Source organism: Triticum urartu, chromosome 1, assembly GCF_003073215.2.
Source record: "Triticum urartu cultivar G1812 chromosome 1, Tu2.1, whole genome shotgun sequence".
In the NCBI taxonomy this organism is placed as follows: domain Eukaryota; kingdom Viridiplantae; phylum Streptophyta; class Magnoliopsida; order Poales; family Poaceae; genus Triticum; species Triticum urartu.
Window position 1 is genome coordinate 280,657,555 of NC_053022.1, and position 13,552 is coordinate 280,671,106.

The 13,552-nt window shown below is 41.7% G+C and overlaps 1 protein-coding gene across 1 annotated transcript; it reads left to right on the forward strand.

The window, feature by feature from the left end:
* The first annotated feature begins 3,458 nt into the window (after window positions 1-3,458).
* LOC125507764 (probable serine/threonine protein phosphatase 2A regulatory subunit B''delta) lies at window positions 3,459-13,347 on the forward strand. The gene is made up of 13 exons (XM_048672259.1): window positions 3,459-3,868; window positions 7,128-7,376; window positions 7,508-7,610; window positions 7,693-7,792; window positions 8,595-8,700; window positions 8,828-8,918; window positions 9,845-9,986; window positions 10,249-10,396; window positions 10,499-10,608; window positions 10,969-11,125; window positions 11,280-11,405; window positions 11,484-11,629; window positions 12,704-13,347. Exons 1-12 carry the CDS (start codon window positions 3,716-3,718, stop codon window positions 11,622-11,624), a joined length of 1,626 nt encoding a protein of 541 aa, XP_048528216.1. The 5' UTR covers window positions 3,459-3,715; the 3' UTR covers window positions 11,625-11,629; window positions 12,704-13,347.
* The last annotated feature ends 205 nt before the right edge of the window (window positions 13,348-13,552 follow it).

Consider the following 13,552-nt stretch of genomic DNA (forward strand, 5'->3'; position numbering starts at 1 on the left):
AGCAAGGCAATTGCTAGGCACAACCAATGAAGGCCAGACCTTTAGGTTTTCACCCTGAAAGTTCCGGCTCAGTACCCGAGGAGCAGCACCCAAAATGAATTCCTCCAGTGCTGCCGCGCCCACTTTGACACTACTACTCTTGAGAGTTATCAAACACCTAGCTGACTCCGTCGCCTCGAAGGCCCCGTCCGTCTAACTGATCCTCCGATCTCAGTCACCATGACCTTCTCCATAGCTGTCTACACCATAGAAATCAAGAAGCCGACATGTCCCATGGTGTCAACAAACAACAGAGCTTCGCGTCACGCCCACATAAAACCTCATAGGTTGAAATGGACGTGCACGACCGAATTCTATCCGATCCAGATATCTTGGGAAAGATCTCCAACGGCAGTTTCAGACCACGTCAATGACCAGATCAAGGAGGACCGATCATGTAGGATGTTACCGTGATGCAAGAGGAGCACGAGGACCACCACCTATATTATCACGGCAGCAGGCCCCCACGCTGCCCCGATCCAGCCGACCTCCACCAACCCACCCAGATCTAGATCCAGATCGGGGGAATCGGCATGAATCGCGGCAACCACCGCCCAGCCCTGCACACCGGCGAGACGAGGCCAGCCCGCCGACCAGCAGTCCCAACACGCCCGCTAAGTCCACATGTACGCCTGAGCCAGGTCGCGCCGCCTGCGCTCGATCGTCAGCCTTAGAAGGCAGCCGCTACCAGCACGGGCACGCCGACCACCCCACCACGCAGCCTCCCCGCGGACGCCGTGCCCAGCAGCAGCAGCCGCCAACACGTTGTGCCATGCCGCATGCCTCGCGCACGTGCCGCGCAGCCACCCAGATCTGACTTCCCGTGCCGCCAACTTCTGACCAGGAGGGAGAAGAATCCCCGCCGCCGCGAAATGGGAGAAGGGAGGAGGGGGTGGGTTCAGTGCCAGCAGCCTGGGGCTCTCCTCGGACGCCCACGGAGGCGCCGCGAGGAGTCGCGTTCTGTTTCCCCCATCCAGCCGTACGTATTGGTCCACCTCACAACGAGCAGTATGACTATTAAAGCAGCTATCTAATTAAGTTATTTAATGTAGAGGCAAAGCACCTACCAAAAAAGTATTGAGTCAAGTGAACAAGTGAAAATGTCTAGATTAACCGGCTAGGTCATAAGAATGAAAAAGGGTAAACTAAAGAAATGTAGACACTCGAATAACCTGGAATCAACATTGTTTTCCAATGTGTTTCTCCATTTTCAGCTTCCCGTGTTGCAAAAGAATAACCTCCAAAGAATCTGAATACCAGGACCCAATAGTTTCTGTTGTTGTGTTTACCGGATGCCCCAACCCTTTGTCAGCCTCTGCACAAACTTCGAACTAGATTGATTTCAACTATTCACATAAATCTCAACAATTGGTCATGACCATGTCTGTCTCGCTGCCCAACGACAATGCAACATGAAACATACTAGTGGTTCGGGCCCGCCATTGGGGGCCGCTTAAGAGGAAACTGAGCGCGTATTTCTCCTTCTTAAAGAAAAAAGAAGGAAAAACCTCACCTTCATTTCAAAACTTAAAAAGAACTTTTTCACATGCATCTCAAAAAGAAAAAAATGCCAAGAAACTTTTCTCGAGTGGGAAAAGAAAAAAATGCCACACTTCGATGTTCCAAAAAAATCTCAGAAAAACATAAAAAATTTCTCACCGCGGCCAACCAGCATGCACATGTGGCATAGGTGGCTGGTCGCCCTTTCATTCGGCCTTAATGGATTTAATTCCACGAGTAGGATAATCCGATACTCCTTGCACAAACCATGAGATACATTTAATGATCCTTATGCTCATATTGGTGTTGCCTTGTCAGTTAGCATCCAATGCACGGATTTAGTGGATCCGCTAGTTTGCGGATACAATTCGGTTTGGTTATCGAGAAGATGATACAGAAACAAAGTCTCAAAAGCCAATCCATCAAATTTCTGCCGTCTACAAAACTGATAAAAGTATGAAAATATCAATATTTGTTAGTATTTTCTGCGGGTCAATATTTTTTAATCTAGCTACAAAGTAGAAACATAGTTATGAAATTCATAAAAATAGCCAATTATACAACTAAAAAAGGTAAATATACCTTTCACAAAAAAGAGAGATAAAGCTAGCAACAATCAGCTATCATTACTTCCTAATTCTAATAATAAACTCGCAAACAACACTACTAAAAGAATACATTACAACTGGCAACCTGTGCGAACTTTTGATTAGTGAAATATGCAAGGTACCATGTCAGCTACACGAATTCATATGGGTTGCAACATGTTGTCAATCATAAATATATATGAACTAAAAATATTGCGTCCCATATGGGCTCAAACAGTAAACGAAGAAGATAATCTAAAGTTAGACAAGCACTTAAACATCGCCTTTATTCCGTTGTCACGGCGAACGACCCGCAACCATTGACGACTCGCATCAGGACGCACAACACCCCCTAATCTTGTTGTAGCCTACAACACACCTGAAAGATTGATCTACCGAAGATTCACCGGAAGTGCAGATGACAACAACACGGTGGTGTCTTGCACAACGAAAACCACGACGAGAGGAAGCCAGTTAGTGGAGAGCATGACAAGGCAAGTATCCCCTTCGTTAAGTGAACCATAGTCTCAATTAATCCCCTCACAAATTTAATATACTCGCATCTACCCTCCTCGCCGCCAGGCTCACCACGTGTGCCGTTGTCGATGACCATCCAAATCGTGGCATCCATCCTTCTCCCCACATGCCGATTGTTTTGATTGGACATGGCTATGATATGATAGTTGTTATGTGGCAACACACATCTCTATAGGCGTCGTCGCGGGATAGGCCGCCAGAGGAAGCCGATGAGAAGGCTATGCGCGTTGGCGTGGAGAGGCGGCATGGCCGAGCGAAGCGGCACGTTGAGGCCCCACGGGAGAATGAGAGGAGGTGCGGCACGGTCCGACGGGAGATATAGAAGGAGGTGTCATAATAAGTAGAGCAAGGCGACACTTTTCCCGCTCTCTTATCCTTGATGATGTCTCTACGAGATGGTTCGGTCAAATTAAATCAGACTACATCTCACTTCTTTCGGAAGCGTCTTAACCTCCTCTTATAATTTTGAAGATATTTTCAACCAAATATCATCCAAATGACCATACAAATTTCAAATAGATCTTGATAATATTCATATCGCTTTCATTTGCGAGCATCGACTCTTATCATTACGTGAAAGAAAATAGAACCGAAAAACACAAAACCGCTTCCACGCACGGGTTTGGCTGCATTCTGAGCCACATCAGCTCCATTTAGCCACACGGAGCGAAAGTGCCATCGGAAAGACGATTTCATTTTGCCCTCCGCTGTTATATCGACGCGCACCATTAGCTAGCAGCCTAGCACCACCATCTTCCGCTCCCCCCCCCCCCCACACCCCCCCCCCCCTCCCATCTCCTCCACCTGCTGTCGCTCGCTTGTCCCGGCCTAGGGTTTCGCCTCCACCGGTCCCCGGCTCTCGCCTCAGATCTCGACGCCGGCGACCCCCGATCCTCCTTAGTCGTCCGCCGCCGACCCCGCCGAGTTCCGATTCGCCACTCACCTCACGCCACACCACCGCGTCCTCCAGCTTCTGGACGCGCTCGCGGGGGACAGATCTAGGGTTTGGGGCCTTGCTTGGTGCATGAGAAGGGCACCAGGGTCTTGACGGCATGGAGGTGGAAGCGGCGAGGAGGGATGCGTCGGCGCTTGACCCGGAGCTGCTGCAGCTGCCAGAACTCGCGCCGGGCGCGCTCCGGGAGAACTCAAGCATAGCCGAGGCACTCTACTTGCAGTGGCTCGTGCTGCCTGAGTCGTCCAAGCTGGTAACCTCTCACCCGTCCTCTTGCCCTCGCGTGCTGGCGCGGTTCGTCCGTTGATTTTGCGTGGCTAGCGTGATCTCCTGTTGGAACTCTTGGAAAAATGTTGTTAGAATGCTCTGCCTTGGTGGCGCCTTGTGCTGCAGTGCCTCTCTACGAGTTTAGATTGGTATGTTCGTATCAGGATTGCTAGCTTAAGCCGAGGATACAAAGCGTCGGGGTCTGGTACATCAAAGGCTAAGGTCCTGCGGGAGATTGTGATTGTAGTAATTTTTGCGGAAATATGTACTTGGCCTGTTTCTTCGGGTGCTTACTTTCTGCTCCTCAGTTGCCGTGAATGAATATGTACCATCTGTACTAAGTTGGTTTCTTGAACTGATGTGCTTACTTGCGGTTTTTGAGATGAGCCCTCACCGCATGCATCAGCTTTATCATTATATTAAAGATAAAGAAATGTTGGTATGATAGTCAATGTTGCATGTGATTAGAGGAATGATGGATTTCAGGAGATGTGGACTCCGACGCTGTACCGAGATCTAGTGCTATCAAAGATCTGCTTTATGCTACAGCAATTTGTGTTATATTTTGAGCCCATGCTTACTTAAAATGATAGTTCACTCTTCAGAGGACATTTTCGCAGTGGTACACTGTGCTAGAGATCTGGCTTGAATTGTCTGCTCTTGTCTCTTTGGGTTACTTTAGATTGTTTTGTTTGGATGATGGTATTCCTTTTGCCAAACAATTACTATGTAAATTTTTGATGGAGGGGCTGTTCTGTCATTTACTTGGACTTTTGAGATTTATATGCAATGATACAGGTATGCATCAGTGTTCTTGATAGTAAAACGTGCACTCATGGAATTTGAAGTTGCTATTTCCTGGTTGCAATCTGTTTGAGTATTGCTCTCGTGATAGGTGATAGTCAATGGCTTCATGTGAGAATGTTGAATTGTTGCTCCGTGTGCATATTTTGTTGAGCTCTTTTTGGCTGCTAATTTGATGCATACCTGTGCAGAACAGTAGATAAAATGCAACATAGACTATATAGCTTTTGTTGACGGGATACCTACTTTGCAGGCCAAACTTGTCTATGCAATATTGCGTAGTAAACACATGGAACCTTAGAGAAAAAAGAAGTCATGTTGACAATATCGTATATGGTGTTACCTGTAGTGTTATCACGGTCTCAAGGCTTTACCACTAGTGTTTCTTGCTCTCCCAAATGATGCTAACATTTCGTTGTTTTGTCTGCTTTGTTATGTTGAACGTTGTCTTGAATGTTATGTAGTTTTATGGGGTGGACATAGCGTAGTAGTCAATGGCATGTTACCTTTTCTGCGGGAGACATGATGTTATCAAATAGATCAGCAGATGACATGACTGCTTGCCTCGACTGACAGCAGTCCAGGAGACAGAGGGACTCCACTAACCCTCGCTGTCGGCCTTTTGTAGTTCGCAACCACCGTGCATCGTCACCTCCCTGCTCAGCGCTATCGCTTTGCGAACACACCTATCACATTGGGCTTTCTTAGCTCCATCTTGCTGATTTTCTCTGCTGCTTGTTGTGCATCTCACTTGTTAGCTGGATGCCCTCTGCCTTGCTGCTTTGGTGCCCAATGCTTCTGCTAGAGAAGGTGTCTGCCTGTTGGTAATTGAGCATGGGAGTAGGGAGTGGATGCTTTGATGTTCTGTTGTCTTCAGGTGATGTTTTGGACCAAGTGGCTAGTGGGACATGTATTCTCCATTTTTGCCTTGTTATATACTCCCTCCGTCCCAAAATTCTTGTCTTAGATTTGTCTAGATACGGATGTATCTAACACTAAACCATGACTAGATACATCCATATGTAGATAAATCTAAGACAAGAATTTTGGGACGGAGGGAGTATGTTCTATATGCGATGATTAGGCTAAGCTAAGATATTGTCTAGTGTCACCGACGCGAGGTTCCTTGCTCCCTAAGCTGTCGTGATAACCGTGTAGTGCTATACATGTATTGGAATATGTTTAATTTTCCATGTGTGATTATTTGACTGGATTCTTTGCTCCCTAGGCCGCCGTTATAACTATGTAGTGCTATATATGTATTGGGATATGTTTGATTTTTCACGTGTGATTATTTGACCGGAGTCAGGACAATATAGATCTACTATATAGGCTGGCTTCTTACATCTTGTATTTCTGGCATTGCTCAATATATATAGTAACATAGCAGATGTTTCAAGGTTTAACCTCTCTGCATATATGGTACTCCCTCCATAAAGAAATATAAGAGCGTTTAGATCACTAAAGTAGTGATCTAAATGCTCTATATTTCTTTACAGAGGGAGTGTATGCTTGAAATAACTCAATCTTCTAGGAATATGTAACATATGTTGAGGTTTGTTCTATACTTCATTAGTGGGGCCTTAAATAAAGTTGCAGTCCGCTAGTTTCTTGTAGCCGTGTATCTTGCAGCTACACTGTTTTTCTCTTGAGTTTGTTGTTTCTTGGGTCCTTAGGCCATTTTGTACTTGCCATCGGCACCTTCTTCTTAATGGAATACTAGCAGCACTCCTGCTAAATTTCAAAAAAAGAAGTTGCGTGCTTGTATCAGCAACTTTAATATTAAGTAGATTATATTGAACAGATTAGTCCGAGATTTTTCTAAATTTTTTAAACAGAGGCTAGTCCAATCAATATAGGATAGTGGCTGAACTCTCAAAATGATAGGTGGTGCAACCTGTACTTGGAATTGTGACAATAGGCTTCCGAGGCACTAGAACTTTTAATTTGATTGTGTGCTCTTTTCTTGGCTTTGGTTACTCTGTTATATTACATTTCAAATTTCTTAAGGTGGCACACCTATAATTCTAACTCAATTACCACTTAGTTTACCTTCTATGTGATGCATACAGATACAAATCATTGTTAGTTAAATTTATTAACACATTGTAATTTGGTGAACATTATTTATCTATGCTTACTGCTCAGGTTCTGTATATATGTTCTGTATATATGTATCATTATAAAGCACTTTAATAGTGCTGTTTGACTGCTCTTCTGTTTTTGATAATATCCGTTGAAGTAACAACTTGATGTTTTATGCACTTTGCTTTCTTCGTCATATAAGCCTTTCTATAATTGATTCTGTGGAGTGCGATGCTACTGTTTTTGTAAATTAGAAGCATTGTACATTGTTGCGTAAAAAAGCAATAAATTTGTTTCTATAACATACTTCTGTTGGATGTATCATTTCTTATAATATTTGGTTTCTTCACTACTAGGTGAAATCTTTGATTGAAGATGCAAAAGCCGGTGCCACACTGAATGTTGCTGGGAGCTCTGCTAGCACAAATGCCGCTTCAAGTAGTTCTTTGCCGTCGATGTTCCCTGCTGGTAGTGCCCCCCCACTTTCTCCCAGGAGCACTGCTGGCTCTCCCCGTGTTATGAGACGAGGATCTAGTGCTGGACCATCATCCTTGGGATCTCCTCTAAAATTAGTCAGTGAACCTGTGAGAGAAGTTATACCCCAGGTGCTTCCCATCTGTTTTTTTGTTTGAGAATGGCATCTGTGCTTGTTATTATTCATGTAATATTTGTTCCTACTATAGCTATTTAAGCATCTTCCTTGTTAGACTTAGTTCTGTATTCATCGTGTTTGCAGTTTTACTTCAAACATGGGCGCCCTCCACCAAAAGATTTGAGGGAGCAGTGTTTGTCTAGACTAGATCACCTTTTTTTTGCCGGGGAAGGACTCCAGATTCAAGGTGACCTTATTTGAGGATTTCTTTTGTTTTGTCCACATTGAAATGCATTTTTAACTTTCAATGTCTTATTTGCACATATCAGAATTCAGACCAGTTATAAAAGACATATGCAAGTTGCCATCGTACCTCTCTGGTGTTCTTTTCAAGAAGATTGACGCCACTTGCTCTGGAACTGTAACAAGGTGTGCTGTTTATTCAATACCTCAACATGGCTACACTAGTGTTGGTGTATATTTAGATATAGTGAATCTTAGTTGTTCCATCATATTTGGAGGGCACTGAGAAATGCTTCATGCAGCTACCACATGGACCTCCTAACTGTAGCCAAAATTTAGTAGAACACAGAGTTCATTATGGAACATTAACCTGTCTCCATAGAAAAATTAGCATTTGATTGCACAGCCAGTGTTGGAAATCTGTGTGTTCCTGGTGGTTTCCACTTTTCCTGGGTGGTGGGAGGGTAAATCCCTCCAGTTATTATTCCTGCTTTTTTAAAGAGATAATAATACACACTACTGTCTGTGCAAGGTTGAACAAGCACAGTACCCTGCCCATTATAATTAGGCAGACCAGAAGTAAGCAGAAACTGCTCATCTTGGTTTTGTAACCCTGCTTCATATACGGTTATCCACCAATGCGTTATCCTTGCTATAATAATAGTTTGGCACTGTTTTCTTCTTCAACCAGTGTGCATGCTTCTGGATAGTTTTCTTGCTTGTGTTTGTAAATTTGAACTTACAGAAGCTTATCTTTTCTGGACTAGGATGTCAGGTTTCATTTATCACATTGCCTTATGATTAGTAACATTTAATCTAACACATCTGTGGTGTTCCATGGTCTCATGTATATTTAACAATTGTTCAGGAATGCCATGTCTCAGTTGGTAGTTACTTTTTGGCTGCACAGTTTTGATGTCAATTCCAGTTCTTAACACCGATATTTTATATTTCGGTTTTGACATGTTACTCTCTTTTTTAAACTCAGGGATGCGTTTATCGATTACTGGTTTAATGACAATAAGATCACAATGGACACGGCTACCCAGATATTTGAAATACTAAGAAAGCCAGGTTACAGTTATCTCACTCAGGTCAGCATTTCTTTCCTCTTTTTGGTCTTGGTAGGCATGTATATATGACTCCAACTGGACAAGATGATTATTCTATATTACTGTTTGTTTTCTTGAAGGGAATACTAATTCTCCATAATTTGCGCAGGAGGATTTTAAGCCTGTTCTAAAAGAACTCCTGGCAACTCACCCAGGTTTAGAGTTTTTACAAGGCACTCCCGAGTTTCAGGACAGATACGGTAATCGCTGTTATGTGTTGTTCAAGTTGCCTAGTAGTTGGCTCTATCACCAGTATTCTTTGTATATTTGTGCATTAGACGTGCATTTTGAGTCATATGTTCTTTCAAAAGCCAATGATGATAGTATCTTATATGATGAAAAAGAAATGATCCCTGGCAAAGTGATTTCATTTGTGAATTCTTGTTATGTTTTTTTAATGTAGTTATGTCCTCCGCATCTTTTGAGACAGATACCCTTTTTAGCCGCATATGCCAAAGAGATGGAATATAATTTTTTAGCGGGTCTAACACTGAAATAAAATAAGGCATCGTTTTCTTCATAGTTCTGTTTGCGTAGAGCTGACGAGAATTGAGTTGAGCCTGAGATGGTAGTAAGGAAATCCTGGAACCGATCGTAGATTGACACCCCTGCACTTTGGTATTAGAAAGTTAAACCTGAATGGTTTGCTATCTGAAGGTATGATTATAGGAATTCTAGTGTGTTCTACAATAAACCTGTCGGCATTTGGAACTCTCCGTATCAACATCTAAAACATGGTCTTTCTGTCTATCTTAAGAACTCGTAAGTGGCTCATCATCCTCTGCTATAAACGTTGAAGTATTTTAGTCTGTTCTACAGTAGACCTGTTGGTACGGAACTCTTCGTATTAACATCTAAAATATGGGCTGTCTTTCTGTCTATCTTAAGAACTCATATTTCTTCCTTAAAAATAATCTGTTATTTTCTCGTGTTCAGTAACATAGGAAAATGATAGTTTTTAGTCATGAATGTTGTATGCAAGGACAAGCTGTTGTTTGTAGAGCATATCTTTTTTCTCCAGTAATAACATACTTTTTGATTTTGTGATGAATGGATATTCCGAACTAATGCTGGTGATTTGCTGCATCTCATTCATCTGCTTATTATGTTTTAATGTGTTTTTCAGCTGAGACTGTAATATACAGAATCTTCTACTCCATAAATAGATCTGGAAATGGTCATCTTACCCTTAGAGAGCTAAAACGTGGGAATTTAGTAGCTGCAATGCAGCAACTTGATGAGGAAGAGGATATCAACAAAATACTGAGGTAATTCATGGATGGAACTGTACAAATTCCTTAAATGCCGCGTGTGCATGTATATTTCCCAAGATCTCTCAGTAGAATATGGTTTCCATTACACGATGCTTTAGCTCCTTACGAATTCTGTTCTTTCAAGAGCTCCTTCCTTATGTGGTTGTGATGGCCAACAGGAATTTCATGGCTTCAGTTGATCCTACTATATGCTGCAAATAAAGCATATTTTACATGGTTTTCGTATAATTTTCTGACTTTGTCGTATCTGATGCAGATATTTCTCATACGAGCATTTTTATGTAATCTACTGCAAATTTTGGGAGCTGGACACAGATCATGATTTCTTGATTGACAAAGAGAACCTTATCAGATATGGAAATCATTCGTTGACCTATAGAATAGTCGATAGAGTCTTTTCACAGGTTAGTCCATTACTAGTTCTATTACTAGTTTATATTGAGAGCTGAGATGTTAGATTGCATTAATGTTGCTTACTGTGCACTTCCATTTTTTTTCCAACTAAGGTCCCAAGGAAATTCACAAGCATGACCGAAGGAAAGATGGGTTATGAGGATTTTGTTTACTTCATCTTGTCAGAGGAAGATAAATCATCTGAGCCTAGCCTTGAGTACTGGTAATTGTGTTCTCCTGGTTTGATATGTCTTCTGTTTTACCTGTAACTGTTTTATTATCTGAGGGTTGCTTGAGAGCAATTCCATCCTTCGAATGTATGCTTAAATGTCTAGTCCCCATGCTGTGCTATTTGGTCTCGAGGCATTGACGGCAAACGAGTGAACAAAGCCCCAACAATTGGGTTTTAATGGGAATGTTTTTTTAGTATGTGATTTTTCTACACAATTTTGCTACAAATTTCCAACATGAAGTTATGTGTATGGGACACCTATATGTTATATCATATCTGCAACTCATATTATATACAGTTTGTGGTAAAATATGTTCCTTCATCTATTGAAACGCCTCACACTCTCTACAGGTTTAAGTGCATTGATCTTGATGGCAATGGTATTTTAACTACCAATGAAATGCAGTTTTTCTATGAGGAGCAGTTGCATCGTATGGAGTGCATGGCACAGGAACCTGTGCTTTTTGAGGACATACTATGCCAAATGATTGATATGATTGGACCAGAGGTATCATCATCCTGGATATAACTGTGATTCATTTACCCCCTGTTTGGAACAGTGGAATCCAAAGGCAATGAGGAGGAATTGCATTGTTCTCTACAAAATTCATGCATTCAGTCATGCCCTTAACTGCATTTCATAAAGCTTTTCCTTTGTGCAGAATGAGACATATTTTACACTGAGGGACTTGAAAAAGTGTAAACTCTCGGGAAATATATTCAATATCTTATTTAATCTCAACAAATTTATGGCGTTTGAAACTCGTGATCCATTCCTCATTCGCCAGGTAATCACTGTTTTGCAATGAAGTGTTTGAATCCACTGCATTTATTTAGTTAAAAGGTTGTATGGTTTTTAATTGCAGGAGCGTGAAAATCCAACTCTAACTGAGTGGGATCGGTTCGCCCATAGGGAATACATCAGGCTGTCGATGGAAGAGGATGGTGAAGATGCTTCAAATGGAAGTGGTGATGTGTGGGACGAGTCACTTGAAGCTCCATTTTGAATCATGTGAGTGCTACTAGTGCTTTCTGAATGAACTTACAGATTTGATACAGATGGCTAGTGAATTATGGAAACCACAGAGCATTGTTAAGATCTCAGAATTTTGATTCCATGGGTTTAGAAAATTTGGACCATCTTAATATTTGCACTTCAATCGTTATTTTACCAGACTACTTCCAAGAATAGGTGATTGCATTATTCCCTCTTAGACCTGCCTTTCATAGTGACACACATCTCCATTTTCCAGTTCCTAAAAGAAAACATGTTTTCAATTCCCAACCTATCAAGGAAATAATCTGTTTTTATTATTCAAAATGTTTAGTGTTGTCCATCTCTACTGTCCAAGAGATAAATCTTGGCAATTTCTTAAGTTCCGTATCTGAAATTTAATATCGCCAGTGTGGGTTGATCAGCAGTAAAAACTGAATTGTGTTTGAGTGGTTTACGCAAAAACTGCTGTCAAGTATACTGCAATTTTTCCCCGTCATGCAGAGAATTTTGAATCTGGTGCCAGCGGCATGTCCTCATATTTCATAACCCTCCACCCCCTTGAGCGAACACATGGTTCCATTTTATCTCTCGTATAAGCTGGTCATCGGTGCAGATGTAATGGTTTTTTCAGAGCATCTTTGCTTCCTGCGTCTTTGCTGCCTTCGATGTTTATCAAGTTAAAGCTTGTATAATCTATAGTAGCCAGTACGATTGGTGAGTTTCGTCCAATCAAACAATTACTCTGGCCATTCATATTAGTTGTAGTTCTAGAATTTGTGCCAGTCAAAACTTTTTAGGTTTGACCATCAATATAGAAAGAATTACCGTCATATCAAACTGAAATTAGTAGATTTTTCATGAAGTCAAAGTGTCCTGTCCTAACCTACTTATATTGTGATTCGGAGTATGTTCTGATGTACCACAAGTTTATTTTTAGTTTTCATCTATTTTTAACATGTATGTGACCTGGTAATTTGGCTCTGTTGATATGATAGAATGATGATTTGATGAGAAAATAAAACAAATCATGATATGTTTACAGCTACTTCCTTTGCTGAACTGTTCCAGAACTGTCTTTCCCATTAACAGGCCTCACACTCCTAATTGGTTGGATATGGATGAAATTGGTTGGGAAGTTGAAGAAGTGTAAAGGTTTTGGCTAGCCTGCGGAGGTCATTGCAGGCTCTAAGCAGTTTCAGTAACACCAAAGACTACTTATGAGTTTTACTGTGCAGGTCTGATTTGATATTATCAGTTGTCCAGTTGTGCAAACATTTTTGCTTGCCAGGAAGAATGTGGAAGTTGATGTGAGGGCCTCCTGCATATTGACAAGGCAACAACCTCAACAGTCTCAAAGCTGAAGTGGGGAAACTTCTGTGCTCTACCTTTTTCTCATTGTGTTCTGATTGTTGCTTTAGGGGGGATGCCAATTTATTCAATTGCTGTGCTCGAATTTTGGAGCTGAACTGTTGATGTTTGGCTGCCATTTTCCTTGTTAATCTGTGGGTGTGCGAGCAAGCAATGCCATCATTAACTTCGATCATCGTTTGTAACTTCCTGGTTCTGATTTCTGTTCAGTTTGGTATGGCGTTTGTTGCGATTCTTGGTACATTTTGGTAGGTGGGGAGGGGTCTCAAAACATGGATGTGAGTTGGTCATTTGTAACATTAACAAGTAACTATGCATCAGGTGCATAAAATCTAAACAGGAAAGTAGTTTCCATTGTTAATCCAGATTTTTGTCGTAGCATAAATTTATAGGATGTTTCATTTGTATATGCTGCGATACTGTCATCTGGTATTTTGCTTTTCAACTTGTGGAACTCTGCAGTTGTCCAAAGCTTTCTTATTAGTTCAGTGCCAGTTATGGTACCGTGTTGAAATTTGTTGTACTATATCGTGTATGCAAACATGTCGTACAATACATTCACATGGAACT

What these genes read in the sequence shown, in the direction of transcription:
- LOC125507764 (XM_048672259.1), top strand. Translation starts at nt 3,716, where the DNA reads ATGGAGGTGGAAGCGGCGAGGAGGGATGCGTCGGCGCTTGACCCGGAG. An exon ending in GATATCAACAAAATACTGAG is followed by an intron (nt 9,987 to 10,248) that starts GTAATTCATGGA and finishes TATCTGATGCAG; the next exon opens with ATATTTCTCATACGAGCATT. An exon ending in TTGATATGATTGGACCAGAG is followed by an intron (nt 11,126 to 11,279) that starts GTATCATCATCC and finishes TCCTTTGTGCAG; the next exon opens with AATGAGACATATTTTACACT.